Here is a 17,615-nt window from a genome sequence, read left to right as displayed (position 1 = left end):
TCAAGAAGTCGAGGCAATGTATTCTTTTTTCAGTACACAACTGTATCGTCGTTAACCTCTGCACTCTCGCCGCATATGTTTTGTAACGATAGATTGTGCCATTTTTTAAAACTATCAAACCGGCCATTAGAAGCGTCGTATCATAGCATGTAAACTTCATAGTTTTGATCCGTATTGAATTGTGATCACTAGGGATGGGCTTGAACGCAGCTCAAGCATCTCGAGCTGATGACATCACAACTCAATGTAGGTCGAGCAGTACTCGAGCAGGAGTATGGCCCGCCATCTCTGAGTGATATCCTTGTACTAAATCAGTTGCGTGGCAGTCTTCTTTGTTCTTTGATGTCAAATATCGCATGTTCGTGGAAATAAAATAAGTTTATATCGAAATATGTTGAATTATTAATGACTAATCCACGAGAATTACAAGAACATAATACCAGCCCTATGTGTCCATTAATGCATTTTCGCAACATGTAGTATCTACGGATTGTGAGATATAATTTAAAAAATCCTGAAAGTTCAATTATATCCTATCAGATTTAGGAATTCAGTTCTGTTCAAATTTTCTTATTATTATTACTATTCTCCCTCCTTTCCCTTTTCCTAATTAGCATATACAACAGGAAAATAATTATAAATTGAATGGATACAAATTAAATATCGAAAGTCCCGTCATACCAATTGTGTATTGTATATAAACACGTCTTTGTGTAGGAGAAATAGTGTCATAGCACTATAATAAAACTGAAAAGAATATGTTATTAAAATGATACATCCAATGATCAGAAGAACCAGAATTGGAAGCAGCGACCAAGTAACGACAAGAAAACCACAGAAATATCATCACCACACAGAGCTCATCTTCATGTCGAGCAGTCAGTTCAATTTGATAACAAAATGTTATTCTGGGCATACATGGGTTTAATAAACACTACGACGTACGGTACGTCTGTACTTCTGCAGAATGATCGCCAAATACTCCACTGCAATGTAGTGCTGGAATGTGAATACCGAGGAGAATGAGTGAAGACGGAAGTGTGGCTGGAGTCACAACACACGTGCCCTGCTTAAAGCACATGCAAGCCTACGCCACGAGGGAATTCTGTGCTGCTCGATCTTGCTCGACCAAGCTCGACACACCAGTTCATGACATCAGCACTCAAACCTGTTTGGGCACGCGATCGAGTGGCATATCCCTAGTAATCACAATAATAATTTAACTTATGTCGTAATGGTTCCACCTTTCCAGTGTTTACATTACATTTCATTACAAGCATAGAAATGGACCGAACCCAGGTTAAGTGTGACTTCTTGAGTTGTTTGTTTAAATATGTTCTCGTCATTTGGAGCATCCTCACTCTTTTTTTTCCCTTGGAACCATTTCATTAAAATATGTTCAAGTTCTCTGTACAGTGAAGAACGAATAATCTTCCATATTTTTACCCCAGAACCACACTCCTCTTCCGCAGTCAGAATAGCTTCCTTCTGTTTCATGCCAAACAACATAGAGGGTGCCAATCCATATTTTTTTGCCATCCCTGACAAAGGGACTTGGCTGTCCCTTTCAACATCACTGATGATGTCAATCCTTTGTTGAAGAGTCAGCTTCTTACATTTAGCAGTCATAATGAATGTAGTCCATCCTAACTTGCAGTGCAACTCTTATCACAGACACAAAAGTAACTCGTAGCACAACTTGCAACAACACAGGAACGAAAACAGTGAATGAGGCTGAAGATATTTTTCAATCTGCAACCTACACATGATTCCTAAGCAGCGATTGGAGCCGCGAGACGGAAATGCCTAACCGGTGTAAAAGCGCTGCGGCTATAGGTTAAGACAGCTGACCTCACTGGAGACATAATCATTGAACTAAATGAAGACTGGACAAAGGATATTTAATTTTATTATGGGATTTTCTTTTCATTTAGGGCCACAAGTGACCACGACAAGTAACTATAAAGCATTTCTAGAGCCTTTTTTGCAGCCCAGAAACATTGCATTCTTTCTCTGGCTATCTGTCTTCTCTCTTCTGTCCAGCTGCTGTTCTGCTTTTGCTCATCGTGGAAATCCTTAAAGTTCTTGATCACTGATCTGTATTTTGTTCAGTTAGAGATGTTCTGATTCAGTCCCATGCTCTTGAGGTCCTTCCTTTTTTCTTGACCCACTTATCTGCTTCTTAGTTGGGTTGCATCCATTCTGAACAGATACCTGTAGAACTTCAGTCGTCATTTCCTTATTAACTCCATCAGCCATTCATTATCTCTGTATAGCTCTTTTCTTCCTTGGAGTCTATACCGTCCATCTGTTATATTAGTACCCATTATTTTGTGAAGGATCGTGCACTCATACTTCTCTGCTTCTCTCAGTCCAGCTTTTCCTGTCATTCTGAGGCATTCACTTGCGTATAGATATTTGGGTTTGATCACTGTGTTATAGTGCCTGAGTTTAGCTTTTCTTGAGATTGCCTTTTACTTGTACAGGACATGCGTCATACGACAAGCTACGGTCATCTTCTCTCACCTGTTGTTGTTAGCTTCTTTCTTACTAGTTTTAATGTGCAGTATCTCACCAAGATATCTAAAACTGTCCACATTTTCTATTTTACCGTACTGTATTGTTGGGTGTTCAGGTGCTGTTTGGAAACTGGTTATGTACTTTGTTTTCTCAAAATAAATTTGGAGGCCAGCTTTCTCTGCCTGCTTTTTCAGCATATTTATTTGTTCCACAACTGTCTCTATGTTTCTTGACAGGATTGCCAATTATTATTCCAGTTTCCCATATCTTTTCCATCTCTTGACTTAAGGCATTAATGGTAATTTCTCCTCCACCTTTCAAAATTTCTGCTGTGATTGAGTCTTTCCCGGCAGCTTTGTTATTCTTCAGTTCCGCAACTGTCCTCCAAAGTTTATCAGAAGTAGGAGGAGCTGAATCATTGTTTCTTTGCTCTGGAATTATTCTCGGCCATTTTTCTCTGGGTTCTTCACAGTTAAGCAGTGTCTTGAAGTACTTGGCTAAGATCAATAAATCATCACAGTTTTCAATATTGTTCACTGCCACTTTCCCATCGTCTCTCTTGAAGTTCAAACTTGGTTGTTGATAGCCATTTTCATGCTGCTTGAAGGTCCTGCAAAAATTTCTCCTGTTGTTTTTCTTTAAATTGTGACTCAGTGGTCTCCATTCCTTCTGTGATTTTGGCTCATTTGGTTTTATGGAAGGTTTTTGCAGTCTCCTTCTGTTTTGTCTGTGTTCCATATTTTAAATGCCATTACTCTTTGGTCAACTGCCTTATCACAGTCTTCAGTTCACCATGAACGCTTACGCCTCCTTCATAAGGGTGCAACTTCGTTTGCAGTATGTGCCATGTTTTCTCGGATATCATGCCAAGTCTCTGTTTTTCCTTGCTGCAACAGTTCTTGGAAAGTAGCTTTGTTTTGATTTAGCTTATCCGTGTCATTCCTCATAACTTTAATCTGAGGGAGGTTTTTCTTATTTAATGGAAGAAGTCTAACCTTTATGCAGGTCAGGTAGTGATCTGAGTCGAGATTGGCTCCTTTTCTTATTTCTACATTCATTTCTCTAATATTCCATTTTTATATTGTGACGTGGTCCAACTGAAATTCACCAAGATCTTCTCGTGGAGAGCGCCAAGTTTTCTTTTTCCTAGGATGTCTTTTGAAATGAGTAGACATAAGTTTAAAATCGAAGGCATCACAAACATCAATAAGTCTACTGCCATTTCTGTTTGTTCTATTGTGAACAGGGTAGTTACCAATGATATTCCTAAATTGTTCTTCCTTCTCAATTTGCACGTTGAAATCAACCATTAAAATTTTAATTTTTCCAGATTAGGTTTTTTGTATTTTGCTTTCTAGCTGGACCCAGAAGACATCTGCTTTTTCAGGGTTTCTTCAATCGTCTTTGTTTATGGGTGCGTGGGCATTGAATAAAGTACACCTTTTGTTTGCACATTTGAATGTTAGTATAGAGAGTCTGTCTCTGAAGTCTGGAATGGAGTCAATTATTTGTTTGTGCACACAGAATGCTGTTCTGAGTTGCTGTAGATTTGTTCCAATCCTTTTCCCAGGTTTCCCTTTGAACATTCTGTAATAGCCTGAATCAAAGGTATTTGAATCTGTGAATCGTGTCTCCTGTAACACAAGTATCAGAATTTTCTGTTTTTCCATCTCATCTAGAGTTAGTTTCAATTTCCTGATCTGAAGTTGAGTTTGTATGTCCCAAAATGCTGATGCTTCTTAGCTCGTAAATTAGACCTGGTTACATTGACCCTTGTTTCAGTTTAATTTCTATTGCTTAAAGGGCTTCCAGATGGCTCTGACTCCATCTTGCATGTTGGTACAGGCTCCCCAGAATATGGAGACCTGTGTGTGCCGCCTAAAGCAATGGCGGATTCCTGTTGCCGTTTACCAATTTGAGTAGTTCTTTCCGAAAGTGTTTTCATCACGTATAATTGTTACTTTATAGTATATTTGGGAGGGCAGATACCGTATTTCACCGCATAATCGTCACACTTTTTATACCAAAATTTTCAAAAAAATAGTACGGTGCGACTGTTGCGCGAAGAATATTTTTGTTATTTGCTTTACATCCCACTAACTAAAGAATATTTTAATACCAGTATTTGTCTTACTGAAAAAATAATTTGTAACTAAATTGTATTTCATACAAGCTTAAGGTGCACATAATAATCGCGTATATACATTAAAATAATTAAAATAGTCCAAATCAAGCTTCATAATTTATTTGCAACAGTTCGATGAACGTTTCTGCAATCAGAAAATAAAAATGAGCTTATTACGTTAATTGTCATTAATCAGAGCATTAAAGTTAAAACATTACACTAGCAAAAAATTATTGCATTATTGTGAAGTATGGTCTTCCCAGTAAACAATTTATTGAAATCTTCTGTGCTGCTATCGCTGGTTTCGGTATCTGATGTGTCATTCTTCCCATTGCTCATACCAGTATCAGATTCTTAGTCACTCTGCCACACAGCGTCATCTTTGTATCCGTCTAGTGCATTCGAAATCCAAGTCTTTTTGAAATTCTGGGAAACTAGTTCAGGTGGTATAAAGTACCAACTCTTGATTGCCTACGAGCATAACAGTCGAAGGATGGACACCTAATATTTCCAGTGGGTGTCATGTCATTTTCGTTGAGAAGTTGCTTCACTTTGTTCACAAGGTGACCTGGGAATCCATCTAAAATAAGCAGAGCCGGCTGTTTCAGTAGTGCACCGGGTCTTCTATCCCACACAGTTTTAACCCACTCCAGCATGTGTTCTACAACCATTGGTTGCACTCATACACGAATTTGCTTAGGCATCGTTTTCCTCTTGAAAATTATGTGTGGCAGGAACTTTCTTCCATCAGCTGTAATGGAAAGCATTGCCGTGCATCATAATTTCTCACTACCACTAGTTTTGATAAATTCACTCCATGATTCGTATAGTGCGAGAAGCATACGGTATCGAAAAAGACTGGAACCTGATAAGCATTACCGATTAGAAAAAGTAAGCATACATTTTTCTGGCGCAAACGTAAGAAACTTTGCAACCTTTTCCGTGTAATCAGCAGTCAGTCTTTGATACCAGTGTTGTTCTCCTTCGCACTGACAGATTGCGTCGTTGCATGGACCTCATAACCCACCCAGAACTCACCTTAAACTGAGTTAATGGAACGTTGTGTTCACGCACTACCTTCTGTGCCTTCATTTGTAACATTTTATTTGATACACTAGAGCCAATGTTACGTATTTCATTGACGTACATGAACACTTCATCAATTTTCGGACATTACCCAGTTTCCGGACATCTAAGCGTGCATCTAGAATAGTTTTTGTTTCTAGCTGCTTTTTATTTCCGCCAGTCACACACCAAGCTTCCACTCACTGAAAATTTTCTTTCCACAGCTGTTACCGTACTGTTCAGTGAAAACAATTACCTTTAGCTTGAAGGCCGCAGAAAGGTTTATGTAATTATCTATAATTACAATTTCCTTTAGCGTGAAGGCGGCAGAAAGGTTTCTGTAATTATCTATAATTATATGCTTCATGCGTTAATGTGTTGTTATATAAATTACTGTCCGGAACTGTTCTGCATAATTGTATTAAAAAACAGAATATTTCTACAAACATCCCGAAAACAAAATATAACTTAAATTCTCACGCACACATGCCTACAGTAATCAAGTCACTTATAAAAACACACATGCAACTGTACACATTCCAAAGCAGGGGATACTTCTGCAAGAGTACCTAATAAACACTAAACGGGAAAAACCTACCTACTCCTACAACATGGAGAGGTCCACTAGAGGTGAAGTACAAGGGTTGCAAGCGGGAGTGTACCTACTCGTAAATTTCCCAGTACTGGAACATTCAATTATGTATTATAGTAGACCACAAGAACATGACAATGTTCTGAAAAAAGAATGTATTCATTCTGATGTTTACCATTGATAAGAGCAAATATTAACTTTTTTTTTCCTTTTCCTTTTTCTTGATTTAGATTCTCAATGACTCATTTTGTTGTTTGCCTGCGCGTTCTAAAACCAGTGCACCCCTGGTTGCAGGGCTTTGAAATCCGTACTAGAAAACAAGTGTGTTTGGTGCCCGTATTTCCCAGCGATGTTGCCGATAAGCGATAACTTACAGCCTTACGTATTTCAAATGAGAACTCATACATCACTGGTGTATAAATTGTACACTGTCTCGCTCTGTAGTTCTGTCAAACGCGAAAGCAATAGAAGCTCATCTTTAGACCAAAGGACACTGTTTATGTTTCCCAATAGGTGATGATATATACCTCAGGCTACTTGGTGAAATAGCTTATGGCTCGAAGTAGGTAGAGATTTCTGGTGTCTAGTCAATTTAAGTCAAATAAAATGTCAAGAATTCTTCATAAAATGTATACTAAATCTACCTGTATTCATAATTTAGCATTATTATTGATCAACAATCTCATAAATACACCTTATAATCAAGATACAGTCAACTACTATAACTTCCATTATTTACAAAGTCATGCTCCCGGTTTGACCAAACTTTGAATTCTGGGTTAATTCAGGTTAAATTTTCCATACATTTCCTTGCTAGTTCTGATGAGCTATCTTCATCAGTGCTGCCTTAAGTGCGTTGTCGGCACCATTGTTGTTGGTCATTTCTACTACAGTTTTGTCAACAGTTCTCCATCCCTCAATACTTAATCAGTTTCCTGGAACTCTTTCACTTCTGCTATTTCATAGACAACATGCATACGTGTCTTGTAGATGATTAAACGTTCCTTTGAAGCCGTGGTGAGTGAAATGGTTTTGACTGATCTTCCTTCTACCTGCTTGACACCAACCTACTCATAACCTAACTCTTGTAAAACCTTCAATTATTATGTTTAATATATTTTAATTATCTTTTATTAAATGCTAAGTATGACTATATCCTGTAAATATATATTAAATATATATTGTACATTAGTATAACTTCAAATACATATTGTGAATATGTCTAACCTCAAAAAGTGAGTAGTCGAAAACTGGAGAAAACTCTGTAATATTCATATATTGGGTATAATCCACTATAAATCTGATACATACGGATGTTTTGGAAACTTATTGTAATGATTTATTATCCAGATACATGTAGAAACATTGGAAATGTTATAGATTTCTTCATGTGTGTTTATAATTTGCAATCAAATATTTGAGTTTGATCTACTCCAATTGAGAGGCCGGACGATCCATTGTTCCTTGTATGTTCGGATGTGTTCCACGAGATTGTAGCAAGAACATTTCCAGAAGTTGATATTTCTAGACTGTTTGTCAAACAGTATGTACAGCATATCAAGCTGACGGGCCGAGTGACCAGTCAGTCAGACAGTGCAGTAAGAGAATATAGAGTGTGGGTTTAGAGCGAGTGTAACAGTGAGCTGAGGAGTTGGTTGATATCTGTACTTTTCAGAATCGACTTGAGTGAGAGGGTAGTCAGTCTTGCCTTGTGATGGCAAAGTGAATAAGTGAATAATCAGTGTGTGGACTGTTGATATATCTACTTTTCAGAATAATCTGTGTGATGATAAAGTGAATAACCAGTGTGAGAACTTGTTGATATCTGTACTAGACAAAATCGATAGTAAATTGTTTCAGTGTGTTTCTGTTGTGTATAACTGCGTATTGTTAAGGAACAGACATAGCGCAATAAAGTGGTTTCATGCAAGGAAGTGAGTGTATCTCGTGTGGTGTTTATTTACACCAAAATAAAATCGGATTGAGAACGATATGCTGTCTGCTACAAACTGTACTGCAGACACCTTTACTTTAATTTCCTTTGTTGTTGATAATGATGTCAGGAGTTCATCTTTGCTAACGCTATATTCTATTAGTTCTAGATTTTTTTCAACAGAACACAGATGAATCTTAGACTGTCCAAAATAGGAAATTAAACATTTTTCTTAAGTCAGATGAATTTTCTCTTGATTTGAACAAAGAGTTGATAATATGGAAGAAATCCTTTGAAAACTTGTTCATTGTAAAAGAAAAGCTTTCTAGTATTGTCTCTGAATTGAGTGGGGTGAGTAAGGATGGAAAAGGAAGCAAATGATAAAACCAACTCGAGAGAATTACATTAAGTCTAGTTTACATGACAACAATAGGTTTTACAACTAATTTCGTGAAACTGATTTCATGAAAGTAATTACATGGATGGTTGTTTACATGGAGACACTTATGAATACTGTAGTTTCATGATATCTCCTGCATTTTATTTCAGTATTATCAGTTTATTATGGATGCTCACATCCTTGCAGCAACTAGTGTGTTATGCCCTTTTAAACAACAAGCATCAAACAAGCAACTAGTGTTGTGGGAGAGATGTTGATAATGACACTAAAGGCTGAGAAACAAAGATAAAATATGAATATGGAATGAATAAACAGATCACATTTAGGATGTTCTGAAAAATTACTGAAAGAAATAGTAATAGAGAATCCCAAAATTCACCACAATCATTTACGAATGACTATTTAAGAACCTGAAAAGATACAATCAGTATCTTAATGTGATATTTTATAAATGTTAATGAATCATACTTACGAGATTTGAATAACTTCCTCTTTTTATTTTCCTCAGAAATAAATCAACAGTGTTGAGCTACTGGACTTCTATACTATTCCTTTGTTCATGGCCCTAATAGAATGGATTTTGTTTTGGATTCATTAACTGTCAGTCTATCCATATTATTATTTCTTGCAGATTAAGACCATGGTCACTTCCTTCCCAGTCCCTTTCCTATCCCATCATCATCATAAAAGTCTGTGTCACTGTGACATAAAACATAGCAAAATGCAAAAATACTCACTTCGATTATTTAAAAAGTTTAAAGTTATGAAATGTTATATTTTTACAGGCTTATTTTTTTTATAAAATTTCTTACAAAATTGTCTCTCTTTACCTTATACTAAATTTGAAAATTCATGTATTTCATATCAGTGTACTTTATTTCTTCATAAGTTCTGCAAGAGCTCATTGTGGATGATGTAAAATTATCCCCTGAGACATTATTGACCTGTGGGAGTGTATTAAAAATATTGAGATTTCCTCTCTCAGGTTACAGTGTTCTGGTTTTTTGGTGAAATCATATTAAAGATTTGTTTTTTGCATTTCTGCACTGGTGAATTATTTTACCAAGAGCAAAATAACCATGTTAAGGAAACAGTTGAAGAACAGAGACTTTCCTGGTACGAATACATTAATAGAATGGACATTAAAAAAAAGACAACAAGAAGAAGAAAACTTACTCACTCACTCCTCCTCCTCTTCCTGATACTGACAATTTTGGATCTTAATGATATCATTGCTTAATGATGATGTTTCCACAGTGTGCTTTAAAATTTTCAGCTGTTGAAACTTGTGGAGTAAATACAGCACTCTTAAACACATCACTGTGCAATCTAATCTACATTAAATAGCAAAAATGAATATGTTATTTGCTATCCTCATTCAGATATACTAATCACGTAATCAGTCATTACAATATATGGAACCTTTTTTCATTTGCTACATAATTATACTTGCTACATCTGTATATTGATTATGATATTAATAATCAATAGGATGTAACGTGATTCCTTTATGGCCAAATCCCAGGTATCTATTGCTTGGAGGGGGAGATATGATTCTTACTGGCTTTAACCTATTTCATATTATTAATACATGAAGTAACAGTATATACTGATTTCACTACTAAATAAGTTATGTTGTTGCAGCACTATGAACTGCATTTAACTATCCTTGATAGCTGACTTTCAAGACAGGAATACTCAAGGTCTTGAGTTCACTTCCACCCTTGAAAGATGCACGTGTCTGGACACAAGACAACATGCTCCATCATCAAGACAACCACTCAAAAGCAGTTGAAAATGCTTGAATGTGACTGTTCGTTTACTGTTATAAAACAGTTGTGAAGTCAGGTTAATTCCTTGAAATTGTTATCACTACATAATGATCATCAGTATTGAAGAACCCCATAGTTTTGGAAAAGTAGTCATATCTGCAGCCTGCATTAATATATTAATATAATGTTATAGCTATGGACGAAATCATAAAACGTCTAAAACAGAGTATCAGTAGTGATGAAGTGAATGCTTTGGTATTTGCAGATGATGTGGTGATTTGGGGAAAGGGAGAAAAGGAAATACAAAGAAGATTGGACGTTTGGAATGAAAATCTGAAGGAGTTTAGAATGGTAATTAGTAAAAAAGAAAACTGTAGTCATGCACTGTGGAAAAGAGAAAAAGAGAAGCCATGTGAACATACACAGAGAACGGTCAGAGAATGTAGAACAGTTTACATATCTGGGTAGCATTATTAATGGAAGTAATGAAATCAACCCTGAAATCAATAACAGACTCGGTAAAGGTACAGCATTTTATCATCAAGTCAGAGAGCTTTTATGGATTGACAAAGTACCCAAGAGAACGAAATTAACATTATATAAACAGTATTTCATACCAATTGGAACATATGGACAACAAAAGCTGGTAACTAATAAGAGACAAGGTAGTAAAATCCAAGCAGTAGAAATGAAATTTTTAAGAACATCAGTTAAAAAGACAAGAAGAGATAGAATTCAAAATATTAAAATCAGAGAAGAGCTAAATATAGAACCGTTAGTACAGAAGATACAGAAAGCAAGACTGAGATGGTTCGAACATGTAAAAAGAATGGGAAAGGAACGGGTAGCAAGACGGGAATTTGAAAGAGAAGTTAAGGGAAAGAGACCAGTTGGAAGACTGAGAAGAAGGTGGATGGATCAGATTTGGAAGGACATTAGAGAAGCTGGATTGGATGTGGCAGAAGTAATGGAGCAGGAAAAGTGGAAGAACAGAAACGAATGGAGGAGGCTTGTTAACCACACCTGGGTGACTGGAGTGGGACATTGATGATGATGATGATGATGATGATGATTGTAGCTATATGAAAAATGACATGATTTGTCACTGTGGACGGAAAATCTTGCCAACATTAGAGGAAAAGTCAATATATTTTTAATGTACAGTAAGTCAGCCATTATTTAAAGGGTGAAACTAAGTCAATTTGGGACATATTTCTTGGTTACAGGCACGTATTGGTGGACTGTGGTAAAGTAGAGCAAGACTTGGCTAGTGCAGAACTTGAATATGAGATTGAGGTAGAGCAGATAGTGATGGCAGCTCTGCAGATGGTGCTGGAAAAGGACATACCTAATATCATGAAGCACAAGAGGAACTTATCAAAAGTAATTTTGGATATGGATTCTGCAAGAACAAGGTAGGAATTCTTTGAAACTTTTGTTTCCTGAAAAGATGGACTATATCAGTGTTTCATTGAAGTATATGCCTGTAAAAACTTATTTACAAGTTTCTTACAATAGATGATTTTTCCTTGATCAGTTTTAAAAGCTGGAATGAAGTGGCATGTTAATTAATTCATACTTTATAATGAACTACTGTGAGTACTCTTATTCTCAATTATTCTTACATTATTTCTGTGTGAGCATGTTATGCCAAGATTCTTCATAAGGAAGGGAAACTTGAGACATTTGTTTGTTTGTTTGTTTGGTTTGTTTGTTTGTTTGTTTGTTTGTTTTTGACTGTGGTCAATTCACTTGTTTATTTCCAATCTGCAAAACCCTCCTGATCTAGTCAACAATTAAAATTTTCCTAGACAGATAAAAACCAATTCTGTGCCTATGTTCAGGTAAGTAAAGATTTGAATCAAGAGAAAACTTTTTAAGTTAGCATAATACCCATCCCATATAATCTCTGTAACCACAGATTACGGAAAGGGTGTTGTTTATTGTAATCTTTTCTTTTAATACATGCAGTTAACAATAATTTTAAACCGTATGGCATAGTTGAAAAACATACAGTAGAGAGACAAAGAATAAAGTAATCACAAAGTTTATACAAGGAGTAATTTTAATACCACGTAGTCAATACAATTTATTCAATTATTGTGTGGTTAAATACACATAGAAATTACCAGATTTTAAAGGTACATGTTTCGCCCACTATTTATTGGGTATCATCAGCCTCATTGAATCTTAAAACATACACTGGTCTAAGGAATCTTAACAATTTATATAAAACGTATTGATGAACATTTACAAGTGTTGATACTGTGGTTGCATAATGATTACAGCACAAAAATATTGAATAAAACAGAACTTATACTAAAATCACTTTGAAAAATTAAAATGTTCATCTAAAAGTAATTGTCACACATTGTTTCTTAAAAAAATAATCGATGTCTGGCACTGAAATGGATCTTTTTGATAAAAAGCTTGAGCAATATGTATCACGTTTGGAGAACAGAATATCAAAACCAAGGCTTCACAGGATAAGAACAATACAGTTAAAAGATACAGTATTTGATCAGGTTAGAGTCCAATATTTAAAATTAGGATGAAAATATGCAGTCGAATTGGAGGCGATATAGATTAAGACGTCTTGGAAAGTTGAATAAAAATCATGGTAAGTCGAGAAGCGCTGAAAACCATAGAAGAATTTTCCAAAAACACTGCTAAAATTATCCAAATAAAAGAAGGTAGGTACATAAAAATGATATTCCAATGTGTCCTATTATTAACTGCCGCAACAGTCCAACTTATAAAGCCTCTAAGTACATCCATGGCTTCCTTAAGAGACATTACGTGTTTAATAACAAGCAGCCCTTAAGGAATTCAATAGATTTTTGTGAGATTATAAGCAAATTTAATCTTCAACCAAATCAAGCAATATGCTCTTTCGATGTGATTTATATGTACCCAAATATTCAGACTAATGACACAGTTAACATCATCTATGATAACATCTGTAAACAAAGTGGCCTCAGTAGAAAGGAGATCGATAAATTCATGAAACTATTGAATTTTGTTCTGGACAACAGTTGTTTTACATTTAACAAAAAAATTTATAAACAGAACGGTTTAGCAGTGGATAACCCAATATCGGGCATCCTAGCTGACATTTACATGGACTCAATTGAACACACCAAAATAAAAACTAATATTAAAGGGATTTACTTACAGTTGAGATACGTGGACGATACATTCATAATAATTGATAAAGATGTTACCAATAGTAGCAAGATTTTGGAAAAATTAAACAATATCGACCCTAACCTGAGTTTTACTAAGGAAGATGAAGACAAGGGTTCCTTAAATTTTTTAGACATAACAGTTACACGAACCAATAACACTTTTGAATTTCAAATATATAGAAAGCCTACACATACTCCGATAAGTATAAATAATTCCTCTGGTGTGTACCTGCGGCGACCATCTCTGTGGTACACATCCTTACGGAGTGTGTGGACCTGGTCGATCTGCGCCTTAGTCTTAACCTTCCGAGTACAATCACCCTTATCTTGCGAGATGACGAGCAGTCAGCAGACCTCGTCATCCGCTTTATGAGGGATAGCGGTCTGTTTTATCATGTGTGATGATGTCCTTTGTCCTAGTGTTTTTTTGTGTCAGTTGCGCTTTTATCCCATTGACTTCATTTTAGTTTGTGTTGCGCATTTTAATGTGTTATTTTAACGTCTAACGTAAATTATGTGTTAATATCTGTACTACTGGGCAATGCCTTATTCCTTCGTTTTCCTGTATTTTCTCTTATTTTATTAGAAAATAAGGCATTGCGTATTAGATCCACTGGATGTTTTAATCTCACCCTCATTTTTCTTCATCACCATTTTTAAAAACTCCAGTCAGTGAATACTTTTTAAAATTTTAACTTCATATCTCATTACATAAAATCAGCTTCATGGTCCGTATCGCACTTCAATAGATTCACAATTAAGTATTTATTTATTTTCCACCTAGTCGATACAATGATTGCTTAAGGCAATTTATAATGGTCAAAAGTGGTACATGTTTCGTATATTATCAACATCTTCAGCCACATAACACTGTTTAGATGAAAAATATATAAAATTGACAAAGTAATGCTTTAGAGGAAGTGTCCTTAAAATGAATATAAGATTTTCTCTTGAGTTATTTGTTTGTTTTAATCTTGTCAATCTTATGTTCATTTTAAGGACACTTCCTCTAAAGCATTACTTTGTCAATTTTATATATTTTTCATCTAAACAGTGTTATGTGGCTGAAGATGTTGATAATATACGAAACATGTACCACTTTTGACCATTAAAAATTGCCTTAAGCAATCATTGTATCAACTAGGTGGAAAATAAATAAATACTTAATTGTGAATTCATATCTCATGTCGTTCATTTCGTTCCATTAGGGGCCGATGACCTTTGATGTTAGGCCCCTTAAAACAACAAGCATCATCATCATAAATAATTCCTCATTACACCCTGGCTCCCAGAAACAAGCAACTTTTCATTTTAATTTATAGAGCACCGAAGATCACTCTTTCCGCTACTGACTTAAGGAATGAGTTGAACTACATAAAAAACCTAGCCAGACTTAATGGGTTTAAGGTCGTGACGGTAAACCGCTTAATTCACAAAATCAAAAACAAGTTATCTACGAATCTCATACCCGACAAACCAAAAAGAACTAAATACGCCACTTTCACTTATAGTAGCCCAGTAGTCTACCAAATTGCGAATACTTTCAGTAAATATAATATGAACATAGCCTTTCGAACGATTAACACAACTCAAAACATATTTTTAAATCATAATAAGATTAATTACGACAGTAATAGATATTCAGGTTCAGGAGTTTATAGATTAACATGTTCTCAGTGTGGAAAATCATATGTTGGACAGACTGGGCGTAGCTTTTATATAAGGTACATGTAACATTTCAATGCCGAAAAACATAATAAATACTCGGCAATGAGCACCCACATGAAGGAAACTGGACACCGTTTCACTACAATAGAAACAGATCTCACAGTAATCAGGAATACAGGCAAAAGTAAACTTTTGAATGAATTAGAGAGTATTTACATTTTCTTGTACAGGACATATAATAAAGATCGTAATCTTAATGACGACATGGAAGTCAGAAGTCCGCTACATATTTTAACGCCTAAGTTATTAAATACGGTCAACCCAAACCATTGTAAAGTCCCTCAGATATTTAAATCCTTAGAATTAAAGACTCCCTCTATTTCGCTAAATACCGACCCCATACTTGCTCCTTCAAATAACGCCCCTCCTATACTGACTACAACATGTGAAGCTCTGCGTACCGGTACCCCCTCTTCCCCTCAGCATTCCCCAGCACCTCCACAGTGTCGATACTACACTAGAAGTAGGAACTTCAAACAGACTAACGCTGCAGATACATTAGGACATAGGTAACATCTTGAGAATGAGTAAGTACACATTATGCAACATATAGTTTTCAGTGATATACTCTTGACCTAATTTCCCGTCGTCAAGTTAGCTTTCCGTTTCATTCCAGATTGACAACATTGTTTACTACGGACATCCATGTCTACACGAGACATTTTCTGGTTGCACAAAATTGTCGTCTGACCTACCTTCTTTTATTTGGATAATTTTAGCAGAGTTTTCGGCAAATTCTTCAATGTTTTTTAGCGCTTCTCGACATACCATGATTTTTATTCGACTTTCCAAGACGTCTTAATCTATACCGCCTCCAATTCGACTACGTATTTTCATCCTAATTTTAAATATTGGACTCTAACCCGATCATATATATCTTTTAACTGTATTGTTCTTATCCTGTGAAGCCTTGGTTTTGAAATTCTGTTCTCCAAACGTGATATATATTGTTCAAGCTTTTTATCAAAAAGGTCCATTTCAGTGTCAGACATGGATTATTTTTTAAAAAACAATGTGCGACAATTACTTTTAGATGAACATTTTAATTTTTCAAAGTGATTTTAGTATAAGTTCTGTTTTATTCAATATTTTTGTGCTGTAATCATTATGCAATCACAGTATCAACACTTGTAAATGTTCATCAATACGTTTTATATATATTGTTAAGATTCCTTAGACCAGTGTATGTTTTAAGATTCAATGAGGCTGATGATACCCAATAAATAGTGGGCGAAACATGTAAACTTACCTTTAAAATTTCGGTAATTTCTATGTGTATTAGCCAACGGCCGTAGCCGTGTTGAAACACCGGATCCCGTGAGATCTCCAAAGTTAAGCAACATTGGGCGTGGTCAGGAGTTGGATGGGTTGCCACGCGCTGTTGGTGGGGGGTAAGGGAATGGAGGAGCGGAAAGGAACTGGCCACCCTACCGCACGTAAACTCCTGGTCAGGAACACCTCTGCGGAGGTTCGGACCTGCCTTCCAGCAGAATAAACCTTACCTATGTGTATTTAACCACAGAATAGTGGAATAAATTGTATATGCCGGGCTGAGTGGCTCTGGCCTTCTGAACCCAACGTGGCAGGTTCGATCCTGGCTCAGTCCGGTGGTATTTGAAGGTGCTCCGGCGTCTCCGAAGACCGAAAAAGTAGTTAGTGGGACGTAAAGCAAATAACATTATTATTATTAATAAATTGTATTGAATAGGTGGTATTAAAATTACTCCTTGTATAAACTTTGTGATTAGCTATTTTTCAATACGGAATAATGACGAGAATAATGGTTTGTAAAGAATAAAGTGTCGGGAAAACAATGTTAGGTAATAACCAAAGTTTAACACTTTAAATTAAACAGAGAAGGAAAGGACTGAAAGTGGTATCAAAGGTATTTTAGTAAACTTCTCGGACATGTTATAGAAATTCATCGGATACCGTGGAAATGTGACCCTCAGAGTGAAAGTCAACACAATAGTCATCCTCAGTCCCTCCATACCATATCTGACACCTCAAGTGAATATGAGCATTAAATTGTCAAGTAACATGTAAATTAATTAGAATACCATTAATTAATTATAAGCTATAACTATAATCTATGTACCTAATTGCTCTATACTTCAACAAGTTAATAGGACCTAGCTGCCTCTGTAGATCAGTGGTAGAGTGTCGCCCTCTGGATCCCAAGATAGCAGGTTCAAACCTGGCAGAGGTAGTCAAATTTTTGAAGGGCGGGAAAAAGTCCATTCGACACTCCATGTCGTACGATGTCGGCATGTAACAGATCTCGGGTGACAC

General features: G+C 35.9%; 1 protein-coding gene across 1 annotated transcript in view; it reads left to right on the top strand.

The window, feature by feature from the left end:
- Positions 1-17,615, top strand: part of LOC136885432 (rho GTPase-activating protein 44) — a 382,026-nt gene that overhangs the window by 72,503 nt on the left and 291,908 nt on the right. Inside the window, exon 5 of the mRNA XM_067157983.2 lies at positions 11,634-11,822. Within this exon, the coding sequence (XP_067014084.2) occupies positions 11,634-11,822 (189 nt within the window). The remainder of the gene's footprint in view (positions 1-11,633; positions 11,823-17,615) is intronic.

This window comes from Anabrus simplex, chromosome 1, assembly GCF_040414725.1.
Source record: "Anabrus simplex isolate iqAnaSimp1 chromosome 1, ASM4041472v1, whole genome shotgun sequence".
NCBI classification, from domain to species: Eukaryota; Metazoa; Arthropoda; class Insecta; order Orthoptera; family Tettigoniidae; genus Anabrus; species Anabrus simplex.
The sequence above is the reverse complement of the archived record's forward strand: the minus strand, read 5'-3'. Positions and strand labels throughout refer to the sequence as shown.